At 61.3% G+C, this 24,740-nt stretch overlaps 1 protein-coding gene across 1 annotated transcript in view; it reads left to right on the forward strand.

Annotated features, from left to right (window-relative positions):
• UBA1 (ubiquitin like modifier activating enzyme 1) overlaps window positions 1-24,740 on the forward strand; it is a 49,735-nt gene that overhangs the window by 21,952 nt on the left and 3,043 nt on the right. Inside the window, 12 exon segments of the mRNA XM_072848943.1 lie at window positions 2,808-2,888; window positions 5,459-5,614; window positions 7,270-7,435; window positions 11,033-11,229; window positions 12,011-12,075; window positions 12,763-12,958; window positions 15,469-15,543; window positions 18,220-18,409; window positions 19,546-19,634; window positions 21,365-21,434; window positions 21,437-21,456; window positions 23,861-24,052. Of these exon segments, the coding sequence (XP_072705044.1) occupies window positions 2,808-2,888; window positions 5,459-5,614; window positions 7,270-7,435; window positions 11,033-11,229; window positions 12,011-12,075; window positions 12,763-12,958; window positions 15,469-15,543; window positions 18,220-18,409; window positions 19,546-19,634; window positions 21,365-21,434; window positions 21,437-21,456; window positions 23,861-24,052 (1,497 nt within the window).

Raw genomic sequence — 24,740 nt, forward strand, 5'->3', positions numbered from 1 at the left:
ACACTCGTGGGTTGGGCGTGTTCTTGACGTCACCCATGGGTTGCCCATGAGCACCCATGGGTGGCATCTCCTTGGGGTGGACAGGAGGCATGGGGCACCCATGGGTGGCATCTCCTTGGGGTGGACAGGAGGCATGGGGCACCCATGGGTGGCACCTCCTTGGGGTGGACAGTAGGCATGGGGCACCCATGGGTGGCATCTCCTTGGGGTTGGCGTTGGTTGAGGGACGTTTGGTGGAGGACGCTCGTGGGTTGGGCATGTTCTTGACGTCGCCCATGAGCACCCATGGGTGGCATCTTCTTGAGGTGGACGTTAGCCATGGGGCACCCATGGGTGGCATCTCCTTGGGGTGGACAGTAGGCATGGGGCACCCATGGGTGGCATCTCCTTGGGGTGGGTGTTGGTTGAGGGACATTTGCTGGAAGACACCCGTGGGTTGGGGGTGTTCTTGACGTCACCCATGGGTCACTCATGAGCGCCCATGGGTGGCATCTCCTTGGGGTGGGCATTGGTTGTAGGGCACCCATGGGTGGGCATATCCTTGAGAACACCCGTGGGTTGACCACCTTCTTGGGGACACCCATGGGTGGATATCTCCTTGGGGTGGCTGTTGGCTGTGGGGCACCCATGGGTGGACGTCTCCTTGAGGACACCAATAGATTGGCCACCTTCTTGTGGGAGACCCATGGTTGGGTGTCTTCTTGTGGTTGGCGTCCATCACGGTGCACCCACGGGTGCCATCTCCTTGGCATTGGCCAGGGGGCGCCCATGGGTGGGTGTCTCCTTGAGAACACCCATGGGTTGGCCATCTTCTTGGGGCCACCCATGGGTTGGTATCTTCTTGGGGTGGGTGTTGGCCAGGAGGCACCCATGGGTGGACACCTTCTTGAGGACGCCCATGGGTGGGCATCTCCTTAGGGCCACCCATGGGTGGACACCTTCTTGAGGACACACATGGGTGGGCACCTGATGGAGGACGCCCATGGGTGGACACCTTCTTGAGGACACCCATGGGTTGGCCATCTCCTTGGGGCCACCCATGGGTGGGCATCTCCTTAGGGCCACCCATGGGTTGGTATCTTCTTGGGGTGGGTGTTGGCCAGGAGGCACCCATGGGTGGGCACCTGATGGAGGACACCCATGGGTGGACACCTTCTTGAGGACACCCATGGGTAGTCACCACCCTTTGATGACACCCATGGGTGGGCATCTCCTTAGGGCCACCCATGGGTTGGTATCTTTTTGGGGTGGGTGTTGGCCAGGAGGCACCCATGGGTGGACACCTTCTTGAGAACACCCATGGGTGGACATCTCCTTAGGGTCAGCCATGGGTTGGTATCTTCTTGTGGTGGGTGTTGGCCAGGAGGCACCCGTGGGTGGACACCTTCTTGAGGACACCCATGGGTTGGCCATCTCCTTGGGGCCACCCATGGGTGGGCATCTCCTTAGGGTCAACTGTGGGTTGGTATCTTCTTGGGGTGGGTGTTGGCCATGAGGCACCCATGGGTGGGCACCTTCTTGAGAACACCCATGGGTGGGCATCTCTTTGGGGGCACCCATGGGTAGTCACCACCCTTTGATGACACCCATGGGTGGGCATCTCCTTAGGGCCACCCATGGGTTGGTATCTTTTTGGGGTGGGTGTTGGCCAGGAGGCACCCATGGGTGGACACCTTCTTGAGAACACCCATGGGTGGGCATCTCCTTAGGGCCACCCATGGGTTGGTATCTTTTTGGGATGGGTGTTGGCCAGGGGGCACCCATGGGTGGGCACCTGATGGAGGACGCCCATGGGTGGACACCTTCTTGAGAACACCCATGGGTGGGCATCTCCTTGGGGCCACCCATGGGTGGGCATCTCCTTAGGGTCAACTGTGGGTTGGTATCTTCTTGGGGTGGGTGTTGGCCAGGAGGCACCCATGGGTGGGCACCTGATGGAGGACACTCATGTGTTGGCCATCTTGGGGCCACCCATGGGTAGTCACCACCCTTTGGTGACACCCACGGGTGGCCATCTCCTTGCGACCACCCATGGGTTGGCCGCTTCCTTGGGGGATCACCCACGGGTGGACACCTTGAGGACACCCATGGGTGGCCATCTCCTTAGGGTCAGCCGTGGGTTGGTATCTTCTTGGGGTGGGTGTTGGCCAGGAGGCACCCATGGGTGGACACCTTCTTGAGGACACCCATGGGTGGGCATCTCCTTAGGGCCACCCATGGGTTGGTATCTTCTTGGGGTGGGTGTTGGCCAGGAGGCACCCATGGGTGGGCACCTGATGGAGGACACCCATGGGTGGACACCTTCTTGAGGACACCCATGGGTTGGCCATCTTGGGGCCACCCATGGGTGGACATCTCCTTAGGGTCAGCCATGGGTTGGTATCTTCTTGGGGTGGGTGTTGGCCAGGGGCCACCCATGGGTGGGCATCTCCTTGGGGCCACCCATGGGTGGGCATCTCCTTAGGGCCACCCATGGGTTGGTATCTTCTTGGGGTGGGTGTTGGCCAGGAGGCACCCATGGGTGGACACCTTCTTGAGGACACCCATGGGTTGGCCATCTTGGGGCCACCCATGGGTGGGCACCTGATGGAGGACACCCATGGGTGGCCACCTTCTTGCGACCACCCATGGGTTGGCCGCTTCCTTGGGGGATCACCCACGGTTGGACACCTTGAGGACACCCATGGGTGACCACCTCCTTGTGATGAGCATCAGCCCCGAGGCACCCGTGGGTGGCTTTGGGGTCCCCGGTGGTGTCCCCGCGGGGGTGGGTGACACGTCCGGGTGACACTTTGGGTTGTCCCCAGCGCAACAGCCGCTACGACGGGCAGATCGCGGTCTTCGGGGCGGAGCTGCAGGCCAAGCTGGGCGCCCAGAAGTACTTCGTGGTCAGTGTCCCCAAGTGTCCCCGAGTGTCCCCAAGTGTCCCCTCCCTGTCCCCGAGTGTCCCCGAGTGTCCCCGAGTGTCCCCTCCCTGTCCCCGAGTGTCCCCGAGCGTCCTCCACGTGTCCCCAAAGTGTCCCCAGACGTCCCCGTGGAGCTGCCGGGTGTCCTCCTGTCCCATCTGCGTGTCCCCAAGTGTCCTCGTGGGTGTCCCCATGTGTCCCCCAAGTGTCCCCATGTGTCCCCCAAGTGTCCCCTCCATGTCCCCAAGTGTCCTCGTGGGTGTCCTGAGTGTCCCCGTGTGTCCCTCAAGTGTCCCCAAGTGTCCTCGTGGGTGTCCTGAGTGTCCCTGCATGTCCCCAAGTGTCCCCCAAGTGTCTCCTCTGTGTCCCCATGTGTCCCCCAAGTGTCCCCTCCCTGTCACCGAGTGTCCCCATGTGTCCCTCAAGTGTCCCCAAGTGTCCTCGTGGGTGTCCTGAGTGTCCCCAAGTGTCCCCAAGTGTCCCCCAAGCGGCTCCTCCGTGTCCCCGCATGTCCCTCGAGTGTCTCCTCCGTGTCCCCAAGTGTCCTCGTGGGTGTCCTGAGTGTCCCTGCATGTCCCCAAGTGTCCCCCAAGTGTCTCCTCTGTGTCCCCATGTGTCCCCCAAGTGTCTCCTCCGTGTCCCCAAGTGTCCTCGTGGGTGTCCTGAGTGTCCCCAAGTGTCCCCATGTGTCACCCAAGTGTCCCCTCCCTGTCACCGAGGGTCCCTAAGTGTCCCCGGCGTCCTCCACGTGTCCCCAAAGTGTCCCCAGAGGTCCCCGTGGAGCTGCCAGGTGTCCTCCTGTCCCATCTGCGTGTCCCCAAGTGTCCTCGTGGGTGTCCTGAGTGTCCCCAAGTGTCCCCATGTGTCCCCCAAGTGTCTCCTCCGTGTCCCCAAGTGTCCCCAAGTGTCCTCGTGGGTGTCCTGAGTGTCCCTGCATGACCCCAAGTGTCCCCTCCCTGTCACCGAGTGTCCCCACGTGTCCCTCCAGTGTCCCCAAGTGTTCCTCGAGTGTCCCCAAGTGTCCTCATGGGTGTCCTGAGTGTCCCCAAGTGTCCCCATGTGTCACCCAAGTGTCTCCTCCGTGTCCCCAAGTGTCCCTCGAGTGTCCCCAAGTGTCCTCGTGGGTGTCCTGAGTGTCCCTGCATGACCCCAAGTGTCCCCCAAGTGTCCCCTCCCTGTCACCGAGTGTCCTCCACGTGTCCCCAAAGTGTCCCCAGACGTCCCCGTGGAGCTGCCGGGTGTCCTCCTGTCCCATCTGCGTGTCCCCAAGTGTCCTCGTGGGTGTCCTGAGTGTCCCCAAGTGTCCCCATGTGTCACCCAAGTGTCCCCTCCCTGTCACCGAGTGTCCCCGCGTGTCCCTCGAGTGTCCCCAAGTGTCCTCATGGGTGTCCTGAGTGTCCCCAAGTGTCCCCATGTGTCACCCAAGCGGCTCCTCCGTGTCCCCAAGTGTCCTCGTGGGTGTCCTGAGTGTCCCCAAGTGTCCCCATGGGTGTCCTGAGTGTCCCTGCATGTCCCCAAGTGTCCCCCAAGTGTCCCCTTCCCCAAGTGTCACCCATGTGTCCCCAAGTGTCCCTCGAGTGTCCCCAAGTGTCCTCGTGGGTGTCCTGAGTGTCCCCAAGTGTCCCCAGGTGTCCCTGTTGCCGAGTGTCCCCGCATGTCCCTCGAGTGTCCCCAAGTGTCCCCATGTGTCCCCCAAGTGTCCCTCAAGTGTCCCCAAGTGTCCTCGTGGGTGTCCTGAGTGTCCCTGCATGTCCCCAGGTGTCCCCCCCAAGTGTCCCCAAGTGTCCCCAGGTGTCCCCAACATGTCCGCACGTGTCCCCAGAAGTGTCCCCATCTCTCTCCAAGTGTCCCCACACCTCCCATGAGTGTCCCCAACTGTCCTCTCATCCTGCCCACGTGTCCCCAACCCCCCCCCCACGCCCGGGGCCACCTCAGGCTGCGTCCCCGAGTGTCCCCAGATGTCCCCCCAAGTGTCCCCAGGTGTCCCCCAAGTGTCCCCAAGTGTCCCCAGGTGTCCCCAACATGTCCCCAGGTGTCCCCAGAGTGTCCCCATCTCTCTCCAAGTGTCCCCACGCCTCCCATGAGTGTCCCCAACTGTCCTCTCATCCTGCCCACGTGTCCCCAACCCCCACCTTGGGCCACCTCAGGCTGCGTCCCCAAGTGTCCCCAGATGTCCCCCAAGTGTCCCCAAGTGTCCCCACGTGTCCCCAGAAGTGTCCCCATCTCTCTCCAAGTGTCCCCACGCCTCCCATGAGTGTCCCCAACTGTCTTCTCATCCTGCCCACGTGTCCCCAACCCCCCCCCCCCGCCCGGCGCCACCTCAGGCCGCGTCCCCGAGTGTCCCCAGGTGTCCCCAAGTGTCCCCAACATGTCCCCACGTGTCCCCAGAGGGTCCCCATCTCTCTCCAAGCGTCCCCACGCCTCCCATGAGTGTCCCCAACTGTCCTCTCATCCTGCCCACGTGTCCCCAACCCCCACCTTGGGCCACCTCAGGCTGCGTCCCCGAGTGTCCCCAGGTGTCCCCAAATGTCCCCCCGTGTCCCCGGGCGCAGGTGGGGGCGGGGGCCATCGGCTGCGAGCTGCTGAAGAACTTTGCCATGGTGGGACTCGGCTGCGGCCCCGAGGGCTGCGTCACCGTCACCGACATGGACACCATCGAGAAGTCCAACCTCAACCGCCAGTTCCTCTTCCGGCCTTGGGACGTCACGGTGAGGGGGCGGGGCCAAAGGGGGAGGAGCCAATGGGGGCGAGGGATGAGGGGGAGGGGGGCGGGGTCTGCGGGGAGATGGCCAATGTTGAGTTGAGCGCGGTAGACCAGTAGGTCTTGGGGTGGGGGGAGGGGTCTAAATGGGTGGGGCTAAAGGGGGAGGGGCCTGTGGGGCTTTGGATGAGTGGGTGGGGCCTCAAGGGGCGGGGTTTTGAGGGGTGGAGCCTATGGGGCGGAGAGTGTTCTAGGGTTGGGCAACGTTGAGTTGGCCACCACCAGTGGTCAAGTTGGCTTGAGGTGGGCCGGTAAGTGGGAGGGGCCTAAATGGGTGGACCTTAAAGGGGAGGAGTCTGTAGGGTGGAGGATGAGTGGGCGGAGCTCTTGGGGGGCACGGGCTCATGGGGCGGAGCTTATGGGGTGGCCACTAAGATGCCGCCGTTGAGGTGGCCAACGTCACCGGTCAAGTTGCCTTCACATTTCATTGGCCTGGGAGTGGCACAAAGGGGCGGGGCTTAAGGGGGTGTGTCCAGAAGGGGTGAGGCTTAAGGGGAGGAGCCTGTGCGGTGGTCAGGACCAGGGGGCGGAGTCTGTGGGCGGGGAAGCCACCATGAAGAGGCCACCATTGAGTTGGCCAACGTCACCTGTCAAGTTGCTTTGACGTTTCATTGGCCTGGGAGTGGCACAAAGGGGTGGTGCTTAAAGGGGTGGGGCCGGAAGGGGTGGGGCTTAAGGGGAGGAGCCTGTGGGGTGGTCAGGACCAGGGGGCGGAGTCTGTGGGCGGGGAAGCCACCATGAAGATGCCGCCATTGAGGTGGCCAACGTCACAGGTCAAGTTGCTTTGACGTTTCATTGGATTGGGAGAGGCACAAAGGGGCGTGTCCAGAAGGGGTGGGGCTTGAGGGGAGGAGCCTGTGGGGTGGTCAGGACTAGGGGGCGGAGTCTGTGGGCGGGGAAGCCACCATGAAGATGCCGCCATTGAGGTGACCAACGTCACCGGTCAAGTTGCTTCGACGTTTCATTGGCCTGGGAGTGGCACAAAGGGGCGGGGCTTAAAGGGGCGTGTCCAGAAGGGGTGGGGCTTAAGGGGAGGAGCCTGTGGGGTGGAGAGGAGCAGGGGGCGGAGTCTGTGGGCGGGGAAGCCACCATGAAGATGCCGCCATTGAGTTGGCCAACGTCACAGGTCAAGTTGCTTCGACGTTTCATTGGCCTGGGAGTGGCACAAAGGGGTGTGGCCGGAAGGGGTGGGGCTTAAGGGGAGGAGCCTGTGGGGTGGAGAGTACCAGGGGGTGGAGTCTGTGGGCAGGGAAGCCACCATGAAGATGCCGCCATTGAGGTGACCAACGTCACCGGTCAAGTTGCTTCGACGTTTCATTGGCCTGGGAGTGGCACAAAGGGGCGGGGCTTAAGGGGGCGTGTCCAGAAGGGGTGGGGCTTGAGGGGAGGAGCCTGTGCGGTGGTTGGGACCAGGGGGCGGAGTCTGTGGGCGGGGAAGCCACCATGAAGAGGCCACCATTGAGTTGGCCAACGTCACCTGTCAAGTTGCTTCGACGTTTCATTGGCCTGGGAGTGGCACAAAGGGGCGGGGCTTAAAGGGGCGTGTCCAGTAGGGGTGGGGCTTAAGGGGCGGGGCTTAAGGCGCACGGCTCCTCCCCACAGAAACTGAAGTCGGAGCGGGCGGCGGCGGCGGTGCGGGAGATGAACCCGGCGCTGCGGGTGAGCAGCCGCCCCGACCGCGTCGGCCCCGACACCGAGCGCGTCTACGACGACGACTTCTTCGAGGCCCTGGACGGCGTCGCCAACGCCCTGGACAACGTCGACGCCCGTGAGCACCCGTGGGGTCCATAGGGTGCTGGGGGGGGGCCTTGGGGTGCTATAGGGTGTGATTTGGGTGCTGGGCGGGGTTTGGGGGGCTATAGAGGGTCTTGAGGGTGGTGTGGGATTATTTTAGGGTGCTATAGGGGGTCTTCTGGGTGCTTTTGGGGGGCTATAGGGGGGTTTTTGGGTGCTGGGGGGTTTTGGGGTGCTATAGGGGTCTTCTAGGTGCTTTTGGGGTGCTATAGGGGTTTTGGGTGCTCTGGGGCGTTTTGGGGTGCTATAGGTGGTCTTGAGGGTGCTGTAGGGGTTCCTTGGGGTGCTATAGGGCGTCATTTGGGTGCTGGGGGGTTTGGGGCCTATAGAGGGTCTTGAGGGTGGTGTGGGATGATTTTAGGGTGCTATAGGGGTGTTCTGGGTGCTTTTGGGGTGCTATAGGGGTTTTTGGGTGCTCTGGCGGTTTTGGGGTGCTATAGGTGGTCTTGAGGGTGCTGTAGGGGTTCCTTGGGGTGCTATAGGGCGTCATTTGGGTGCTGGGGGGGGGTTTGGGGGGCTATAGAGGGTCTTGAGGGTGGTGTGGGATGATTTTAGGGTGCTATAGGGGGTCTTCTGGGTGCTTTTGGGGTGCTATAGGGGGTTTTTTGGGTGCTATGGGGGGGTTTGGCAGAGTTTTAGGTATGTTACAGGTACCCCCATAGGTGCTATAGGGACCCCATGAATGCAACAGGTACCTTAGGGTGCTATGGGGACAGCAGGCAGGCTATAGGTATTCTCAGGGGTGCTATAGGAATGCTATACGTACTCGCAGGAGTGCTATAGGAAGCCCGGGAATGCTGTAGGCACCCCTAGGGGTGCTATAGGGACCCCCAGGAATGCTATAGGCATGCCTATGGGTGGTACAGGGATGCTGTAGGTACCTCCAGGAGTGCCATATGGACCCCAGGAACGCTATATGGATCCCTAGGGGTGCTATAGGGACCCCCAAGAATGCTGTAGGCACCCTTAGGGGTGCTATAGGGACCCCCAGGAATGCTATAGGCATGCCTATGGGTGGTACAGGGATGCTGTAGGTATTTCCAGGGGTGCTATATGAACTCCAGGAAGGCTATAGGTATCTTTAGGTGTACTATTAGGAATAGTGTACGTATCGTAGAAGTGCTATAGGGACCCCAGGAATGCTGTGGCCCTCTAGGGCCACTATAGAGATGCTTTAGGGACTCTCAGGAGTGCTATAGGGACCACTGGAGTGCTATAGGGGTGCTGTAGCTACCCTAGGGGTGCTATAGGGACCCCAGGAATGCTATAGGGACCCCTTAGGGCTGCTATAGAGATGCTGTAAGTACCCCCAGAAATGCTATAGGGGCTTGCAAGAGTGCTATAGGGACCCTCAGGTGTGCTATAGGGACTCCTGGGGGTGCCATAGGGACTTCAGGTAGGCTGTAAGGATCCCTAGGGGTGCTATATGGATGCTGTAGGTACTCCTAGAAAAGCTATAAGTACTTGCAGGAATGCTATAGAGACCTTCAAGTGTGCTATATGGACTTCAGGAATAGTGTAGGGACCCCAGGAAAACTATAAGGATCCCTGGGTGTGCTATAGGGACCTCAGGTAGGCTATAGATACGTTCAGGGGTGGTATAGGAATGCTGTAAGTGGGCGCCGAAATGTTATAGGTACCCCTGGGAATGCTATAGGGACTTCCGGCAGAGTATAGATGCTTTCACAAGTGCTATAGGGATGCTGTGAGTACCTCCAGAAATGGTATAGGTAGCCGTGGGAATGCTATAGGGACTTCCGGCAGGCTATAGATGCTTCCACGAGCACTATAGGCATGCTGTAAGTACCCCCAGAAATGTTATAGGTACCCATGGGAATGCTATAGGGACTTCACAGATGCTATAGATGCTTTTAGGAATGCTATAGGGATGCTATAAGTATTCTCAAAAATGTTATAGGTACCTGTAAGAATGCTATAGGGGCTTCAAGCGGAGTATAGATAGTTTTAGGGATGTTATAGAGATACCGTAGGGGTTTTCAGAGATGTTATAGGTGCCCGTGGGAATGCTATAGGGACTTCAGGCAGGTTATAGAGACTTCAACAGGAGCTATAGGGGTGCTGTAAGTGCCCCCAGAAATGTTATAGGTACCTGTAGGAATGCTATAGGGACTTCAGGTAGACTATAGATAGTTTCAGGGATGCTGGAGAGATGCTGTAAGTACCCCTAGAAATGTTATAGGTGCCTGTGAGAATGCTATAGAGGCTTCAGGCAGCTTATAGATGCTTTCGGGGGTGTTATAGGAACGCTGTAGGTGCCTGTGCGAATGTTATAGGGATGTTCAGGTCTGCTATAGGGGCATTAAGATGTGCTATAGGAACATTCAGGTGTGCTATAGGGGCGTTCAGGTGTGCTATAGGGACGTTCAGATGTGCTATAGGGGCGTTAAGATGTGTTATACGGACGTTCAGCTGTGCTATAGGGGCATTCAGGTGTGCTATAGGGACATTCAGGTGTGCTATAGGGACGTTCAGGTGTGCTATAGGGGCATTCAGGTGTGCTATAGGGATGTTCAGGTCTGCTATAGGGGCATTAAGATGTGCTATAGAGGCATTCAGGTGTGCTATAGGGGCATTCAGGTGTGCTATAGGGGCGTTAAGGTGTGCTATAGGGGCGTTCAGGTCTGCTATAGGGACATTCAGGTGTGCTATAGGGACATTCAGGTGTGCTATAGGGACGTTCAGGTCTGCTATAGGGACGTTAAGATGTGCTATATGGACATTCAGGTGTGTTACACGGACGTTCAGCTGTGCTATAAGGGCGTTCCGGTGTGCTATAGGGGCATTCAGATGTGCTGTAGGGGCGTTCAGATGTGCTATAGGGGCATTAGGATGCGTTATGTGGACGTTAGGATGCGTTATATGGACGTTCAGGTGTGCTATAGGGGCATTCAGATGTGCTATAGGGGTGTTCAGATGTGCTATAGGGACATTCAGGTGTGCTATAGGGGCGTTCAGGTGTGCTATAGGGGCGTTAAGATGTGCTATAGAGGCATTCAGGTGTGCTATAGGGGCATTCAGGTGTGCTATAGGGGCATTCAGGTGTGCTATAGGGGCGTTAAGGTGTGCTATAGGGGCGTTAAGATGTGCTATACGGGCGTTCAGGTGTGCTATAGAGACGTTCAGGTCTGCTATAGGGGCATTCAGATGTGCTATAGGGGCGTTCAGATGTGCTATAGGGACATTCAGATGTGCTGTAGGGGCGTTCAGATGTGCTATAGGGACATTCAGCTGTGCTATAGGGGCGTTCAGATGTGCTATAGGGACATTCAGATGTGCTGTAGGGGCGTTCAGATGTGCTATAGGGGCATTAGGATGCGTTATATGGACGTTAGGATGCGTTATATGGACGTTCAGGTGTGCTATAGAGACGTTCAGGTCTGCTATAGGGGCGCTAAAATGTGCTATAGGGACCTCAGCAATGCTCCGGGGCCCTCAGAGGCGACCCAGCGCCCCCCTAGATCTGCTATAGGCACCTCAGGGTTCCCACCTGACCCCCGCCCCCCCCTCCCCGCCTCGCTCCTCGATTCACCGATCCTTGCGTCACCTATAGGGCTCTATATGGACCGGCGTTGCGTTTACTACCGGAAGCCGCTGCTGGAGTCGGGGACGCTGGGGACGAAGGGCAACGTACAGGTGGTGATCCCCTTCCTGAGCGAATCCTATAGCTCCAGCCAGGACCCCCCGGAGAAGGCCATCCCCATCTGCACCCTAAAGAACTTCCCCAACGCCATCGAGCACACCCTCCAGGTACCCCTATAGGGGCCCGCGCCCCTGCCGCCCCTCTATAGGCGACCCCGCGGTGCTTGCCTCCCGCCTGGGGGATGGGGGAGGGGGTGTCTATACGCCGAGGTTTGTTCTTATGGGGTGTTGTAGATGCCTGGGGGTTTTCTATAGGGGGTGTCAGATATCTGGGTTGCTTCTATAGGGTCTCCCGCATGCCTGGATCCCTTCTATATGGGGTCCCGGACACCTGGGTCTTTTCTGTAGGGTATCCCAGATACCTGGGTCCCTTCTATAGGGTGCTCTGGGTGCCTGGCTCCCTTCTATAGGGTCTCCCAGATGCCTGGGTCCCTTCTATAGGGTCTCCCGGATGCCTGGCTCCCTTCTATAGGGTGTGCTAGGTGCCTGGATCCCTTCTGTAGGGGGTCCTGGGTGCCTGGCTCCTTTCTATAGGGTGCCCTGGGTGCCTGGGTCTCTGCTATAGGGGGTCCTGGGTGCCTGGGTCTGTGCTATAGGGGGTCCTGGGTGCCTGGCTCCCTTCTGTAGGGGGTCCTGGATACCTGGCTCCTTTCTATAGGGGATCCTGGGTGCCTGGGTCCCCTGCTACAGGGGGTCCTGGGTGCCTGGGTCTCTGCTACAGGGGGTCCTGGGTGCCTGGGTCTCTGCTATAGGGGGTCCTGGGTGCCTGGGTCTGTGCTATAGGGGGTCCTGGGTGCCCGGCTCCTTTCTATAGGGGGTCCTGGGTGCCTGGGTCCCTGCTATAGGGGCCACGGTGCCCGGCCCCCCCCTGACAGCCCCTCCTCCGCAGTGGGCGCGTGACGAGTTCGAGGGTCTCTTCAAGCAGCCGGCGGAGAACGTCAACCAGTACCTGACGTGGGTGGCGGGGCGGGGCGGGGCGGGGCGGGGGGCACCCCCCCACCCCTCGGCACCCCCCCACCCCTCGGCACCCCCCCACCCCTCGGCACCCCCGCCCGGCACCCACCCTGCCCCGCACCCATAGGACCCCCCGCTTGGGTGGCACCCGATCTCCGGTGCCCCCCGCGCCCTCCCCCTGCACGGCACCCATAGGACCCCCCCCCCCCCCTTGGGTGGCACCCGATCTCCGGCGCATCCGTGCACCCCTTTCCCTCGTCCCCCACCCCTCCATCACCCCCCCCCCACCCTGACCCCCACCCTTCTCCCCGCAGGGACCCGCGGTCCCTGGAGCGCACCCTGCGCCTGGCGGGCACCCCCTTACCCTGCGCCTGCAGCCATCTTGCTCCATTGCCGCCATCTTGCCCTGCAGCCTGATGTGCCACCTGCAGCCCCATCTTGCCTTGCACCTGACCTGGTTCTGGAGGCGCGCCTCTCCCACGTAAGGACCCGCGGATTCACCCCTTACCCTGCGCCCTTGCACCCACGCTCCATTGCCGCCATCTTGCCCTGCAGCCATCTTGCCCTGCAGCCATCTTGCCCTGCAGCCATCTTGCCTTGCTGCCATCTTGCCCTGCAGCCATCTTGCCTTGCTGCCATCTTGCCCTGCACCCTGACCCCCACCCTGACCCCCCCCTCTCCCCGCAGGGACCCGCGGTTCCTGGAGCGCACCCTGCGCCTGGCGGGCACGCAGCCGCTGGAGGTGCTGGAGGCGGTGCAGCGCAGCCTGGCGGGGGAGCGGCCGCGGGCCTGGCCCGACTGCGTGGCCTGGGCCTGCCGCCACTGGCACCGCCAGTACAGCAACAGCATCCGCCAGCTGCTGCACAACTTCCCCCCGGGACAGGTGGGTGCCCTGCGGCGGGTGCCCACGGGTGGGTGCCCTCGGGTGGGTGTCGTTGGGTGGGTGCTCTCAGGTGGGTGTCGTTGGGTGGGTGTCGTTGGGTGGGTGTCGTTGAGTGGGTGTCGTTGGGTGGGTGTCCTTGGGTGAGTGTCGTGGGGTGGGTGTCGAGTGGGTGCTCTCAGGTGGGTGTCGTTGGGTGGGTGTCGTTGGGTGGGTGTCGTTGGGTGGGTGTCGTTGGGTGGGTGCTCTCAGGTGGGTGTCGTTGGGTGGGTGTCGTTGGGTGGGTGTCGTTGGGTGGGTGTCGTTGGGTGGGTGTCGTTGGGTGGGTGTCATTGGGTGGGTGTCGTTGGGTGGGTGCTGTTGAGTGGGTGCTCTCAGGTGGGTGTCGTTGGGTGGGTGCTCTCAGGTGGGTGTCGTGGGGTGGGTGTCGAGTGGGTGCTCTCAGGTGGATGTCGTTGGGTGGGTGTCGTTGGGTGGGTGTCGTTGGGTGGGTGTTGTTGAGTAGGTGCTCTCAGGTGGGTGCTCTTGGGTGGGTGCTCTTGGGTGGGTGTCGTTGGGTGAGTGTCGTGGGGTGGGTGTCAAGTGGGTGCTCTCAGGTGGGTGTCGTTGGGTGGGTGCTCTTGGGTGGGTGTCGTTGGGTGGATGTTCTCAGGTGGGTGTTGTTGAGTGGGTGTCGTTGGGTGGGTGCTGTTGAGTGGGTGCTCTCAGGTGGGTGTCGTTGGGTGGGTGTCGTTGGGTGGGTGTCGTTGGGTGGGTGTCCTCGAGTGGGTGTCATTGAGTGGGTGCTCTCAGGTGGGTGTCATTGGGTGGATGTTCTCAGGTGGGTGTCGTTGGGTGGGTGTCGTTGGGTGGGTGTCCTCGAGTGGGTGTCATTGAGTGGGTGCTCTCAGGTGGGTGTCATTGGGTGGATGTTCTCAGGTGGGTGTCGTTGGGTGGGTGCTCTTGGGTGGGTGTCGTGGGGTGGGTGTCATTGAGTGGGTGCTCTCGGGTGGGTGTTGTTGAGTGGGTGCTCTCAGGTGGGTGTCGTTGAGTGGGTGTCGTTGCGTGGGTGTCGTGGGGTGGGTGTCGAGTGGGTGCTCTCAGGTAGGTGTTGTGGGGTGGGTGTCATTGGGTGGGTGTCGTTGGGTGGGTGCTCTCGGGTGGGTGTCGTTGGGTGGGTGTCGTTGAGTGGGTGCTCTCGGGTGGGTGTCATTGAGTGGGTGCCGTTGTGTGGGTGCCCTCGGGTGGGTGCTCTCGGGTGGGTGCCCTCGGGTGGGTGCCCTCGGGTGGTCCCCGCGGGCTGCAGCGGGTGCTGTGGGGCGTCGGGCCCTGGGAGGGGGTGGGGGGAGGATCGGGCTCATTGCGGGGGGGGGGAAGGGTGGATCGGGCCCTGGGGGTGCCCCGGGGTCCCTAATGACCTCGTTAACCCCTGTCCCGCCCTAATTACCTCATTAACGCTTTCCCCGCCCCAATTACCTCATTAACCCCTTTTCCCTCCCCTAATGACCTCATTAACGCTTTCCCGCCCCTAATTACCTCATTAAGCCCTGTCCCCCCAATTACCTCATTAACCCCTTTCCTCCCCTAATTGCCTCATTAACACTTTCCCCGCCCTAATTACCTCATTAACCCCTTTTCCCTCCCCGATTACCTCATTAACCCCTTTCCCACCCCTAATTACCTCATTAACCCCTTTCATGCTCCCTAATTACCTCATTAATGCTTTCCCTCCCTAATTACCTCATTATCCCCTGTTGTGCCCCTAATTACCTCATTAACCCCTTTCCCTCCCTAATGACCTCGTTAACGCTTTCCCCTCCCCTAATTACTTCATTAATGCCCTGTCCCCCAATTACCTCATTAACCCCTTTCCCACCCCTAATTACCTCATTAACGCTTTCCCGCCCCCTAATTACCTCATTAACCCCTGTCCCACCCTAATTACCTCATTAACCCCTTTCCCCTCCCCTAATGACCTCATTAATGCTTTCCCCTCCCCTAATTACCTCACTAACCCCTGTCCCACACCTAATTACCTCATTAACCCCTTTCCCCTCCCCTAATTACTTCATTAATGCTTTCCCCGCCCCTAATTACCTCATTAACCCTTTCCCTCCCCTAATGACCTCATTAACGCTTTCCCGCCCTAATTACCTCATTAAGCCCTGTCCCCCCTAATTACCTCATTAACCAATTTCCCGCCCCAACTTACCTCGTTAACCCCTTTCCTGCCCCTAATTACCTCATTAACCCCTGTCCCGCCCCTAATTACCTCGTTAACACCTTTCCTGCCCTTAATTACCTCATTAACTCCTTTCCCGCTCCTAATGACCTCGTTAACCCCCCCCCCCCCCCCAATGACCTCGTTAACCCCTGTCCCTGCCCCTAATGACCTCGTTAACCCCTGTCCCGCCCCTAATGACCTCGTTAACCCCCGCCCTGCCCCTAATGACCTCGTTAACCCCTGTCCCGCCCCTAATGACCTCGTTAACCCCCGCCCCGCCCCTAATGACCTCGTTAACGCCTTCCCGCAGAAGACGAACTCGGGGACCCTCTTCTGGTCGGGGCCCAAGCGCTGCCCCCACCCCCTCGTCTTCGACCCCGACAACGTGAGTGGGGCGCGGGGCGGGGCCTCCAGGGGGCGCTCTCACTCGTGGGTGCCCCCCACACCCGTGGGTGCCATCGGTCACCGTTGGGTGGTGGCCATCACCCTTGGGTGCCATCCCATCACCCTTGGGTGCCATCGGTCACCGTTGGGTGGTGGCCATCGCCCTTGGGTGCCATCTCGTCACCCTTGGGTGCTGCCATCACCATTGCTTGGTGGCCATCGCCCTTGGGTGCCATCCCATCACCCTTGGGTGCCATTGGTCATCATTGGGTGGTGGCCGTCACCCTTGGGTGCCATCAGTCACCGTTGGGTGGTGGCCATCACCCTTGGGTGCCACCGTCACCATTGCTTGCTGGCCATCACCCTTGGGTGCCACCATCGCCCTTGGGTGCCATCCCATCACCCTTGGGTGCCACCGTCACCATTGCTTGGTGGCCATCACCCTCAGGTGCCATTGGTCATCATTGGGTGGTGGCCGTCACCCTGGGTGCCATCCCATCACCCTTGGGTGCCATCTGTCATAATTGGGTGTTGGCCATCACCTTTGGGTGCCATCCCATCGCTCTTGGGTGCCACCGTCACCATTGCTTGGTGGCCATCACCCTTGGGTGCCATCCCGTCACCCTTGGGTGCCATTGGTCATCATTGGGTGGTGGCTGTCACCCTTGGGTGCCATCCCGTCACCCTTGGGTGCCATCGGTCACCGTTGGGTGGTGGCCGTCACCCTTGGGTGCCATCCCATCACCCTTGGGTGCCGCCATCACCCTTGGGTGCCATCCCATCACCCTTGGGTGCCACCTTCACCATTGCTTGGTGGCCATCACCCTCAGGTGCCATTGGTCATCATTGGGTGGTGGCCGTCACCCTGGGTGCCATCCCATCACCCTTGGGTGCCATCCCATCACCCTTGGGTGCCAGCATCACCCTTGGGTGCTGCCATCACCGTTGCTTGGTGGCCATCACCCTTGGGTGCCATCCCATCACCCTTGGGTGCCATCGGTCACCGTTGGGTGGTGGCCATCACCCTTGGGTGCCATCAGTCACCGTTGGGTGGTGGCCATCACCCTTGGGTGCCACCGTCACCATTGCTTGCTGGCCATCACCCTTGGGTGCCACCATCGCCCTTGGGTGCCATCCCATCACCCTTGGGTGCTGCCATCACCATTGCTTGGTGGCCATCACCCTTGGGTGCCATTGGTCATCTTTGGGTGGTGGCCGTCACCCTTGGGTGCCATCCCGTCACCCTTGGGTGCCATCTGTCATAATTGGGTGTTGGCCATCACCTTTGGGTGCCATCCCATCGCTCTTGGGTGCCACCGTCACCATTGCTTGGTGGCCATCGCCCTTGGGTGCCATCCCATCACCCTTGGGTGCCATTGGTCATCATTGGGTGGTGGCCGTCACCCTTGGGTGCCATCAGTCACCGTTGGGTGGTGGCCATCACCCTTGGGTGCCATGCCATCACCCTTGGGTGCCACCGTCACCATTGCTTGCTGGCCATCACCCTTGGGTGCCACCATCGCCCTTGGGTGCCATCCCATCACCCTTGGGTGCTGCCATCACCATTGCTTGGTGGCCATCACCCTTGGGTGCCATTGGTCATCTTTGGGTGGTGGCCGTCACCCTTGGGTGCCATCCCGTCACCCTTGGGTGCCATCTGTCATAATTGGGTGTTGGCCATCACCTTTGGGTGCCATCCCATCACCCTTGGGTGCCATTGGTCATCATTGGGTGGTGGCCGTCACCCTGGGTGCCATCCCATCGCCCTTGGGTGCCAGCATCACCATTGCTCGGTGGCCATCGCCCTTGGGTGCCATCCTGTCACCCCTGGGTGCTATCGGTCATAATTGGGTGTTGGCCATCACCTTTGGGTGCCATCCCATCACCCTTGGGTGCCACCGTCACCATTGCTTGGTGGCCATCGCCCTTGGGTGCCATTGGTCATCGTTGGGTGGTGGCTGTCACCCTTGGGTGCCATCCCATCACCCTTGGGTGCCACCATCACCATTGCTTGGTGGCCATCGCCCTTGGGTGCCATCCCATCACCCTTGGGTGCTGCCATCACCATTGCTTGGTGGCCATCACCCTTGGGTGCCATCCCATCACCCTTGGGTGCCATCGGTCATCGTTGGGTGGTGGCCGTCACCCTTGGGTGCCATCCCATCACTCTTGGGTGCCACCGTCACCATTGCTTGGTGGCCATCACCCTTGGGTGCCATCCCATCACTCTTGGGTGCCATTGATCACCCTTGGGTGCCATTCCATCGCCCTTGGGTGCTGCCCATCACCCTTAGGTGTCGTCCCATCCCCCTTGGGTGGCATTGATCACCCTTGGGTGCTGTCTCATCCCCCTTGGGTGCCATTGATCACCCTTGGGTGCTGTCCATCCCCCTTGGGTGCCGTTCCATCGCCCTTGGGTGCTGCCCATCACCCTTGGGTGCCATCCCATCCCCCTTGGGTGGCATTGATCACCCTTGGGTGCTGTCTCATCCCCCTTGGGTGCCGTTCCATCGCCCTTGGGTGCCACCCCAGGACCCTTGGGTGACGTCCTTCACCCTTGGACATCCTTCCATCGCCCTTGGGTGCTGCCCATCCCCCTTGGGTGTCATCCCTCCCCTACCTTCTCCCACCTAACACCCATGGGTGCCCCCTGACACCCATGGGTGCCCCTCTCCAGCCCCTCCACCTGGACTACGTCATGGCGGCGGCCAACCTCTTCGCCCAGAGCTACGGGATCGCGGGCTCGCGGGACCGGGGGGCGGTGGCCGAGCTCCTGCGTCACGTCCGGGTGCCCCCCTTTGCACCCAAGGCCGGCGTCCGCATCCACGTCTCCGACCAGGAGCTGCAGAGCGCCACCACTGCCCTCGGTATGGGTGGGGGCACCCATGGGTGCTGGGGGGCAGCTGGGGGCGGTGGGGGGGTGGGTTGGGGCACCCGGGGGGGTTGGAGGCACTTCCATGGTCTGGAGAAACGTGTTAGGTATGGGGCAGGGGCACCCATGGGTGTTGGGGGGGTGGTGGTATGAGTTGGGGGCACCCATGGGTGCTGGGGGATGGTGCAGGGGCACCCATGGGTGCTGGGGGCGGTGGGGGGTTGGTTGGGGCACCCGTGGGGGTTGGAGGCACTTCCATGGTCTGGAGAAACGTGTTAGGTATGGGGCAGGGGGCACCCATGGGTGCTGGGGGTGGCGGTGTGAGTTGGGGGCACCCATGGGTGCTGGGGGATGGTGCAGGGCACCCATGGGTGCTGGGGGCGGTGGGGGGTTGGTTGGGCACCCGTGGGGGTTGGAGGCACTTCCATGGTCTGGAGAAACGTGTTAGGTACGGGGCAGGGGCACCCATGGGTGCTGGGGGGGTGGCGGTGTGAGTTGGGGGCACCCATGGGAGCTGGGGGGATGGTGCAGGGGCACCCATGGGTGCTGGGGGATGGGGTAGGAGCACCCATGGGTGCTGGGGGCGGTGGGGGGTTGGTTGGGGCACCCGTGGGGGTTGGAGGCACTTCCATGGTCTGGAGAAACGTGTTAGGTATGGGGCAGGGGCACCCATGGGTGCTGGGGGGGTGGTGGTATGAGTTGGGGGCACCCATGGGTGCTGGGGATTGGTGCAGGAGCACCCAGGGGTGGTGGGGGGGTTGGGGGTTGGTTGGGGCACCCGTGGGGGTTGGAGGCACTTCCATGGTCTGGAGAAACGTGTTAGGTATGGGGCAGGGGCACCCATGGGTGCTGGGGGGGTGGACGTCTGAGGTAGGGGCACCCATGGGTGCTGGGGGGGTGGACGTCTGAGGTAGGGGCACCCATGGGTGCTGGGGGATGGGGTAGGAGCACCCATGGGTGGGGAGGTCCCACGGGTGCTGGAGGAGTCCCACAGATGACAGCAGAGTGTGAGGAGGCTCCCACAGGTGCTGGGGGGGGGGTCCCATGGGTGCCAGGGGGCCCTATGGGTGCCAGGGCCCCCATGGGGATCCTATGGGTGCTGGGGGTCCCATGGGTGCCCCCCACCCACAGATGACGGGCGCCTGGAGGAGCTGAAGGCGTCGCTGCCCAGCCCCGAGGAGCTGCCTGGCTTCCGCATGTTCCCCATTGACTTCGAGAAGGTGGGTGCTGCCCCCCAGCACCCATGGGTGCCCCCCCGCACCCCCCCACCCATGGGTGCTGCCTCCCAACCCACCTACCCAGCCGCTCTCAGGGAGCCACCGCCACTTCACCGCCCTCCCAGAGCCAAGTAAAGCGGGTGCCCCCCCCCCCCCCAAAAAGGGTGCCCCCACCCTATGGGTGCTCACCACCACCCATGGGTGCGCCCCACCCATGGGTGCTGCCTCCCAACCCACCTACCCAGCCGCTCTCGGGAGCCACCGCCACTTCACCACCCTCCTAGAACCAAGTAAAGTGGGTGCCCCCCCGCTCCCCCAAAAGGGTGCCCCCCACCCTATGGGTGCTCACCACCACCCATGGGTGCTCCCCCACCGCCCCACCCATGGGTGCTGCCTCCCAACCCACCTACCCAGCCACTCTCGGGGAGCCACAGCCACTTCACCGCCTTCCCAGAGCCAAGTAAAGTGGGTGCCCCCCCCCAAAAAAAGGGTGCCCCCCCACCCTATGGGTGCTCACCACCACCCATGGGTGCTCCCCCACTGCCCCCACCCATGGGTGCTGCCTCCCAACCCACCTACCCAGCCGCTCTCGGGGAGCCACCGCCACTTCACCACCCTCCCAGAGCCAAGTAAAGCGGGTGCCCCCCCGCTCCCCCAAAAGGGTGCCCCCCACCCTATGGGTGCTCACCACCACCCATGGGTGCTCCCCCACCGCCCCACCCATGGGTGCTGCCTCCCAACCCACCTACCCAGCCACTCTCGGGGAGCCACAGCCACTTCACCGCCTTCCCAGAGCCAAGTAAAGTGGGTGCCCCCCCCCAAAAAAAGGGTGCCCCCCCACCCTATGGGTGCTCACCACCACCCATGGGTGCTCCCCCACCGCCCCACCCATGGGTGCTGCCTCCCAACCCACCTACCCAGCCGCTCTCGGGGAGCCACCGCCACTTCACCACCCTCCCAGAGCCAAGTAAGCGGGTGCCCCCGCTCCCCCCAAAAGGGTGCCCCCACCCTATGGGTGCTCACCACCACCCATGGGTGCTCCCCACCGCCCCCACCCATGGGTGCTGCCTCCCAACCCACCTACCCAGCCACTCTCGGGGAGCCACAGCCACTTCACCGCCTTCCCAGAGCCAAGTAAAGTGGGTGCCCCCCCCAAAAAAGGGTGCCCCCCACCCTATGGGTGCTCACCACCACCCATGGGTGCTCCCCACCGCCCCACCCATGGGTGCTGCCTCCCAACCCACCTACCCAGCCGCTCTCGGGAGCCACCGCCACTTCACCACCCTCCCAGAGCCAAGTAAAGCGGGTGCCCCCGCTCCCCCCAAAAAGGGTGCCCCCCCACCCTATGGGTGCTCACCACCACCCATGGGTGCTCCCCCACCGCCCCCACCCATGGGTGCTGCCTCCCAACCCACCTACCCAGCCACTCTCGGGAGCCACAGCCACTTCACCGCCTTCCCAGAGCCAAGTAAAGTGGGTGCCCCCCCAAAAAAGGGTGCCCCCCACCCTATGGGTGCTCACCACCACCCATGGGTGCTCCCCACTGCCCCCACCCATGGGTGCTGCCTCCCAACCCACCTACCCAGCCGCTCTCGGGGGGCCACCGCCACTTCACCGCCCTCCCCGAGCCAAGTAAAGCGGGGGCCCCCGCCCCCCCAAAAGGGTGCCCCCACCCTATGGGTGCTCACCACCACCCATGGGTGCTCCCCCACCCATGGGTGCCCCCCACCCAGGACGATGACACCAACTTCCACATGGATTTCATCGTCGCCGCCTCCAACCTGCGAGCGGAGAACTACGACATCCCCCGGCCGACCGCCCCAGGGTGGGTGCTGGGCGGCACCCATGGGTGCTGGGGGGGGGGGGGGTCCTATGGGTGCTGGGGGGCACCCATGGGTGCTGTGGGGGTGTTGTGGGGGCCCTATAGGGTGTTACGGGTGCTGTAGGGGGGCCGGGGGTCCTATGAGTGCTGGGGGGGCCCATGGGTGCTGGGCAGGGTCCTTTGGGTGCTACGAGGGTCCTATGGGATGTTTAACGGGGGTCCTATGGGTGCTATGGGGGTCCTATGGGGTGTTACGGGTGCTGGGGGTCCTATGGGTGCTATAGGGTCTGTAGAGTGCCTATAGGGCGAGGGCTGTGTAGGGCACACGTAGGGTCCATAGAGGGGCTGTAGAGCACGTACGGGGCCTATAGGGTGTATGTAGGATCTGTAGAGCGTATATAGGGTCTATAGGCTGTATATAGGGTCTATAGGCTGTATATAGGGTCTATAGGGTGTATATAGGGTCTATAGCCTGTATTCAGGCTCTGTAGAGTGTATATAGGATCTATAGCTTGTATGTAGGATCTATAGAGTGTATATAGGCATTATAGGCTGTATGTAGGATTTATAGTCTGTATATAGGGTCTATAGGGTGTATGTAGGATCTATAAGTTGTATGTAGGATCTATAGCCTGTATATAGGGTCTATAGGGTGTACGTAGGGTTCATAGGAGTTATGTTACACACAAGGTCCGTCAGCATTTAGGGTCTATATAGGCTCTGGGCAGCATAGAGAGATTATGGAGTACATACAGGGTCTGTAGAGCGCGTATAGAATGTTGGAGTAAATATAGGGTATGCAGAGTGCATAAAGTATGTACAGGGCCTATGGAGTATGTATAGGTGTCATAGAGAGTCTGTGGAGTAAGTATGGGGTCTATAAGGTACAGACAGGACATATGGAGTGCTTGTAGAGTCTATAGAGTGCATGAGCAGTCCATAGGGTCTGTAACGCATATAAGTTCTACAGACGTATAGAGTCTATAGAGAGTCTGTAGCATCCACACGGTGTCTATAGAGTATATACAGGTGGTATAGGGCCCACAGGGGGCTGTAGGGCCCATAGGGGGTTCTAGGGCCCATATGGGGCTGTAGGGACATATAGGCCTGTAGGTCACATTGGTGCCTATAGGGCCCATAGGGGGCTGTAGGGCTTATAGGGAACTGTAGGGCCCATATGGGGCTGTCGGGACATATAGGCCTGCACCTTGCCTCAGTGCCTATAGGACCCATAGAGTGCTGTTGGGACATATAGGCCTGCACCTCGCCTTGGTGCCTATAGGGCCCATTTGGGGCTGTCGGGACGTAGAGGCCTGCAGCTCGCATCGGTGCCTATAGGGCCCATAGGGAACTCTAGGGCATATAGGGGACCGTAAGGCCTGTATGGAGCTGTAGGGCTTATAGGGGAACATAGGGTGCATAGGGGACTGTAGGGCCCGTATGGGGCTGTAAGGCACATAAGGGGTTGTAGGGCCCATATGGGGCTGTCGGGACATATAGGCCTGCAGGTCACATCGGTGCCTATGGGGCCCGTAGGAGACTCTAGGGCCCATACAGGGCTGTAAGGCACATAGGGGACTGTAGGGCCCATATGGGGCTGTAAGGCACATAGGGGGGTTGTAGGGCCCATATGGGGCTGTCGGGACATAGGGGGGTTGTAGGGCCCATACGGGGCTGTCGGGACATATAGACCTGCAGGTCACATCGGTGCCTATGGGGCCCGTAGGAGACTCTAGGGCCCATATAGGGCTGTAAGGCACATAGGGGACTGTAGGGCCCATATGGGGCTGTAAGGCACATAGGGGGGTTGTAGGGCCCATATGGGGCTGTCGGGACATAGGGGGGTTGTAGGGCCCATATGGGGCTGTCGGGACATATAGGCCTGCAGGTCACATCGGTGCCTATGGGGCCCGTAGGAGACTCTAGGGCCCATATAGGGCTGTAAGGCACATAGGGGACTGTAGGGCCCATACGGGGCTGTCAGGACATAGGGGGGTTGTAGGGCCCATACGGGGCTGTCGGGACATAGGGGGGTTGTAGGGCCCATATGGGGCTGTCGGGACATATAGGCCTGCAGGTCACATCGGTGCCTATGGGGCCCGTAGGAGACTCTAGGGCCCATACAGGGCTGTAAGGCACATAGGGGACTGTAGGGCCCATATGGGGCTGTCGGGACATAGGGGGGTTGTAGGGCCCATACGGGGCTGTTGGGACATATAGACCTGCACCTCGCCTCGGTGCCTATAGGCCCCATAGGCACCTGCAGACCCTCCCCACCCCGCTTCTATAGACCCTCCCCCTGGGAGATCCAGGAAGGGGAGCGGCGGCGGGGGGGGCAGCCGGGGGGGGGTGCGCGCGCCCCCCCCCCGCCCCGCCCGCTCCCTATAGGTGCCTCCATACGGGGCAGAGCAAACTGATCGCGGGGAAGATCATCCCGGCCATCGCCACCACGACGGGCGCGGTGGTGGGCCTGGCCTGCCTGGAGCTCTACAAGCTGGTCCAAGGCCACCGCCGCCTGGCCTCCTACAAGAACGCCTTCCTCAACCTGGCCCTGCCCTTCGTCGGCTTCTCCGAACCCCTCGCCTGCCCCCGCAACAAGGTGGGGGGCTGCCCCATAGCGGCGGCGGGCGCCCTATAGGTGACCCGGGGCGGTGGGGAGAGGGGGTGTTGGGTGAAGGTGGGGTCAGGTGGGGGGAGTTGGTGGGTTGGGGTTGGGAGTTTGGGTGGGGGTTGCCTTCAGGAGGTGGGTTGGGGTCTTGGGGCGCTGCCCCACGGCTCCCTGACCCATAGAACCCAGCCCCATAGCGTGGCGGGGGACGCTATAGGTGCCCTGTGGGTCATGGGGTCAACTGGGTGCTGCCCTGGAAGAGATGGGGTTGGGTGGGGGTTGACTTCAGGAGGTGGGTTGGGGTCTTGGTGGGGTTGGGGTGCTGCCCCACGGCTCCCTGACCCATAGAACCCAGCCCCATAGCGTGGCGGGGGACCCTATAGATGTCCCACAGGGGCCTCGTGGACCTGGTGTCTACTGGGTGCTGCCCTACAAGGGATGGGGTTGGGTGGGGGTTGACTTGGAGAGGTGGGTTGGGGTCTTGGTGGGGTTGGGGCGCTGCCCCACGGCTCCCTGACCCATAGAACCCAGCCCCATAGCGTGGCGGGGGACGCTATAGGTGCCCTGTGTGTCATGGGGTCAACTGGGTGCTGCCCTGGAAGAGATGGGGTTGGGTGGGGGTTGACTTGGAGAAGTGGGTTGGGGTCTTGGTGGGGTTGGGGTGCTGCCCCACGGCTCC

Source organism: Ciconia boyciana, chromosome 34 (assembly GCF_034638445.1).
Source record: "Ciconia boyciana chromosome 34, ASM3463844v1, whole genome shotgun sequence".
Lineage (NCBI taxonomy): Eukaryota > Metazoa > Chordata > Aves > Ciconiiformes > Ciconiidae > Ciconia > Ciconia boyciana.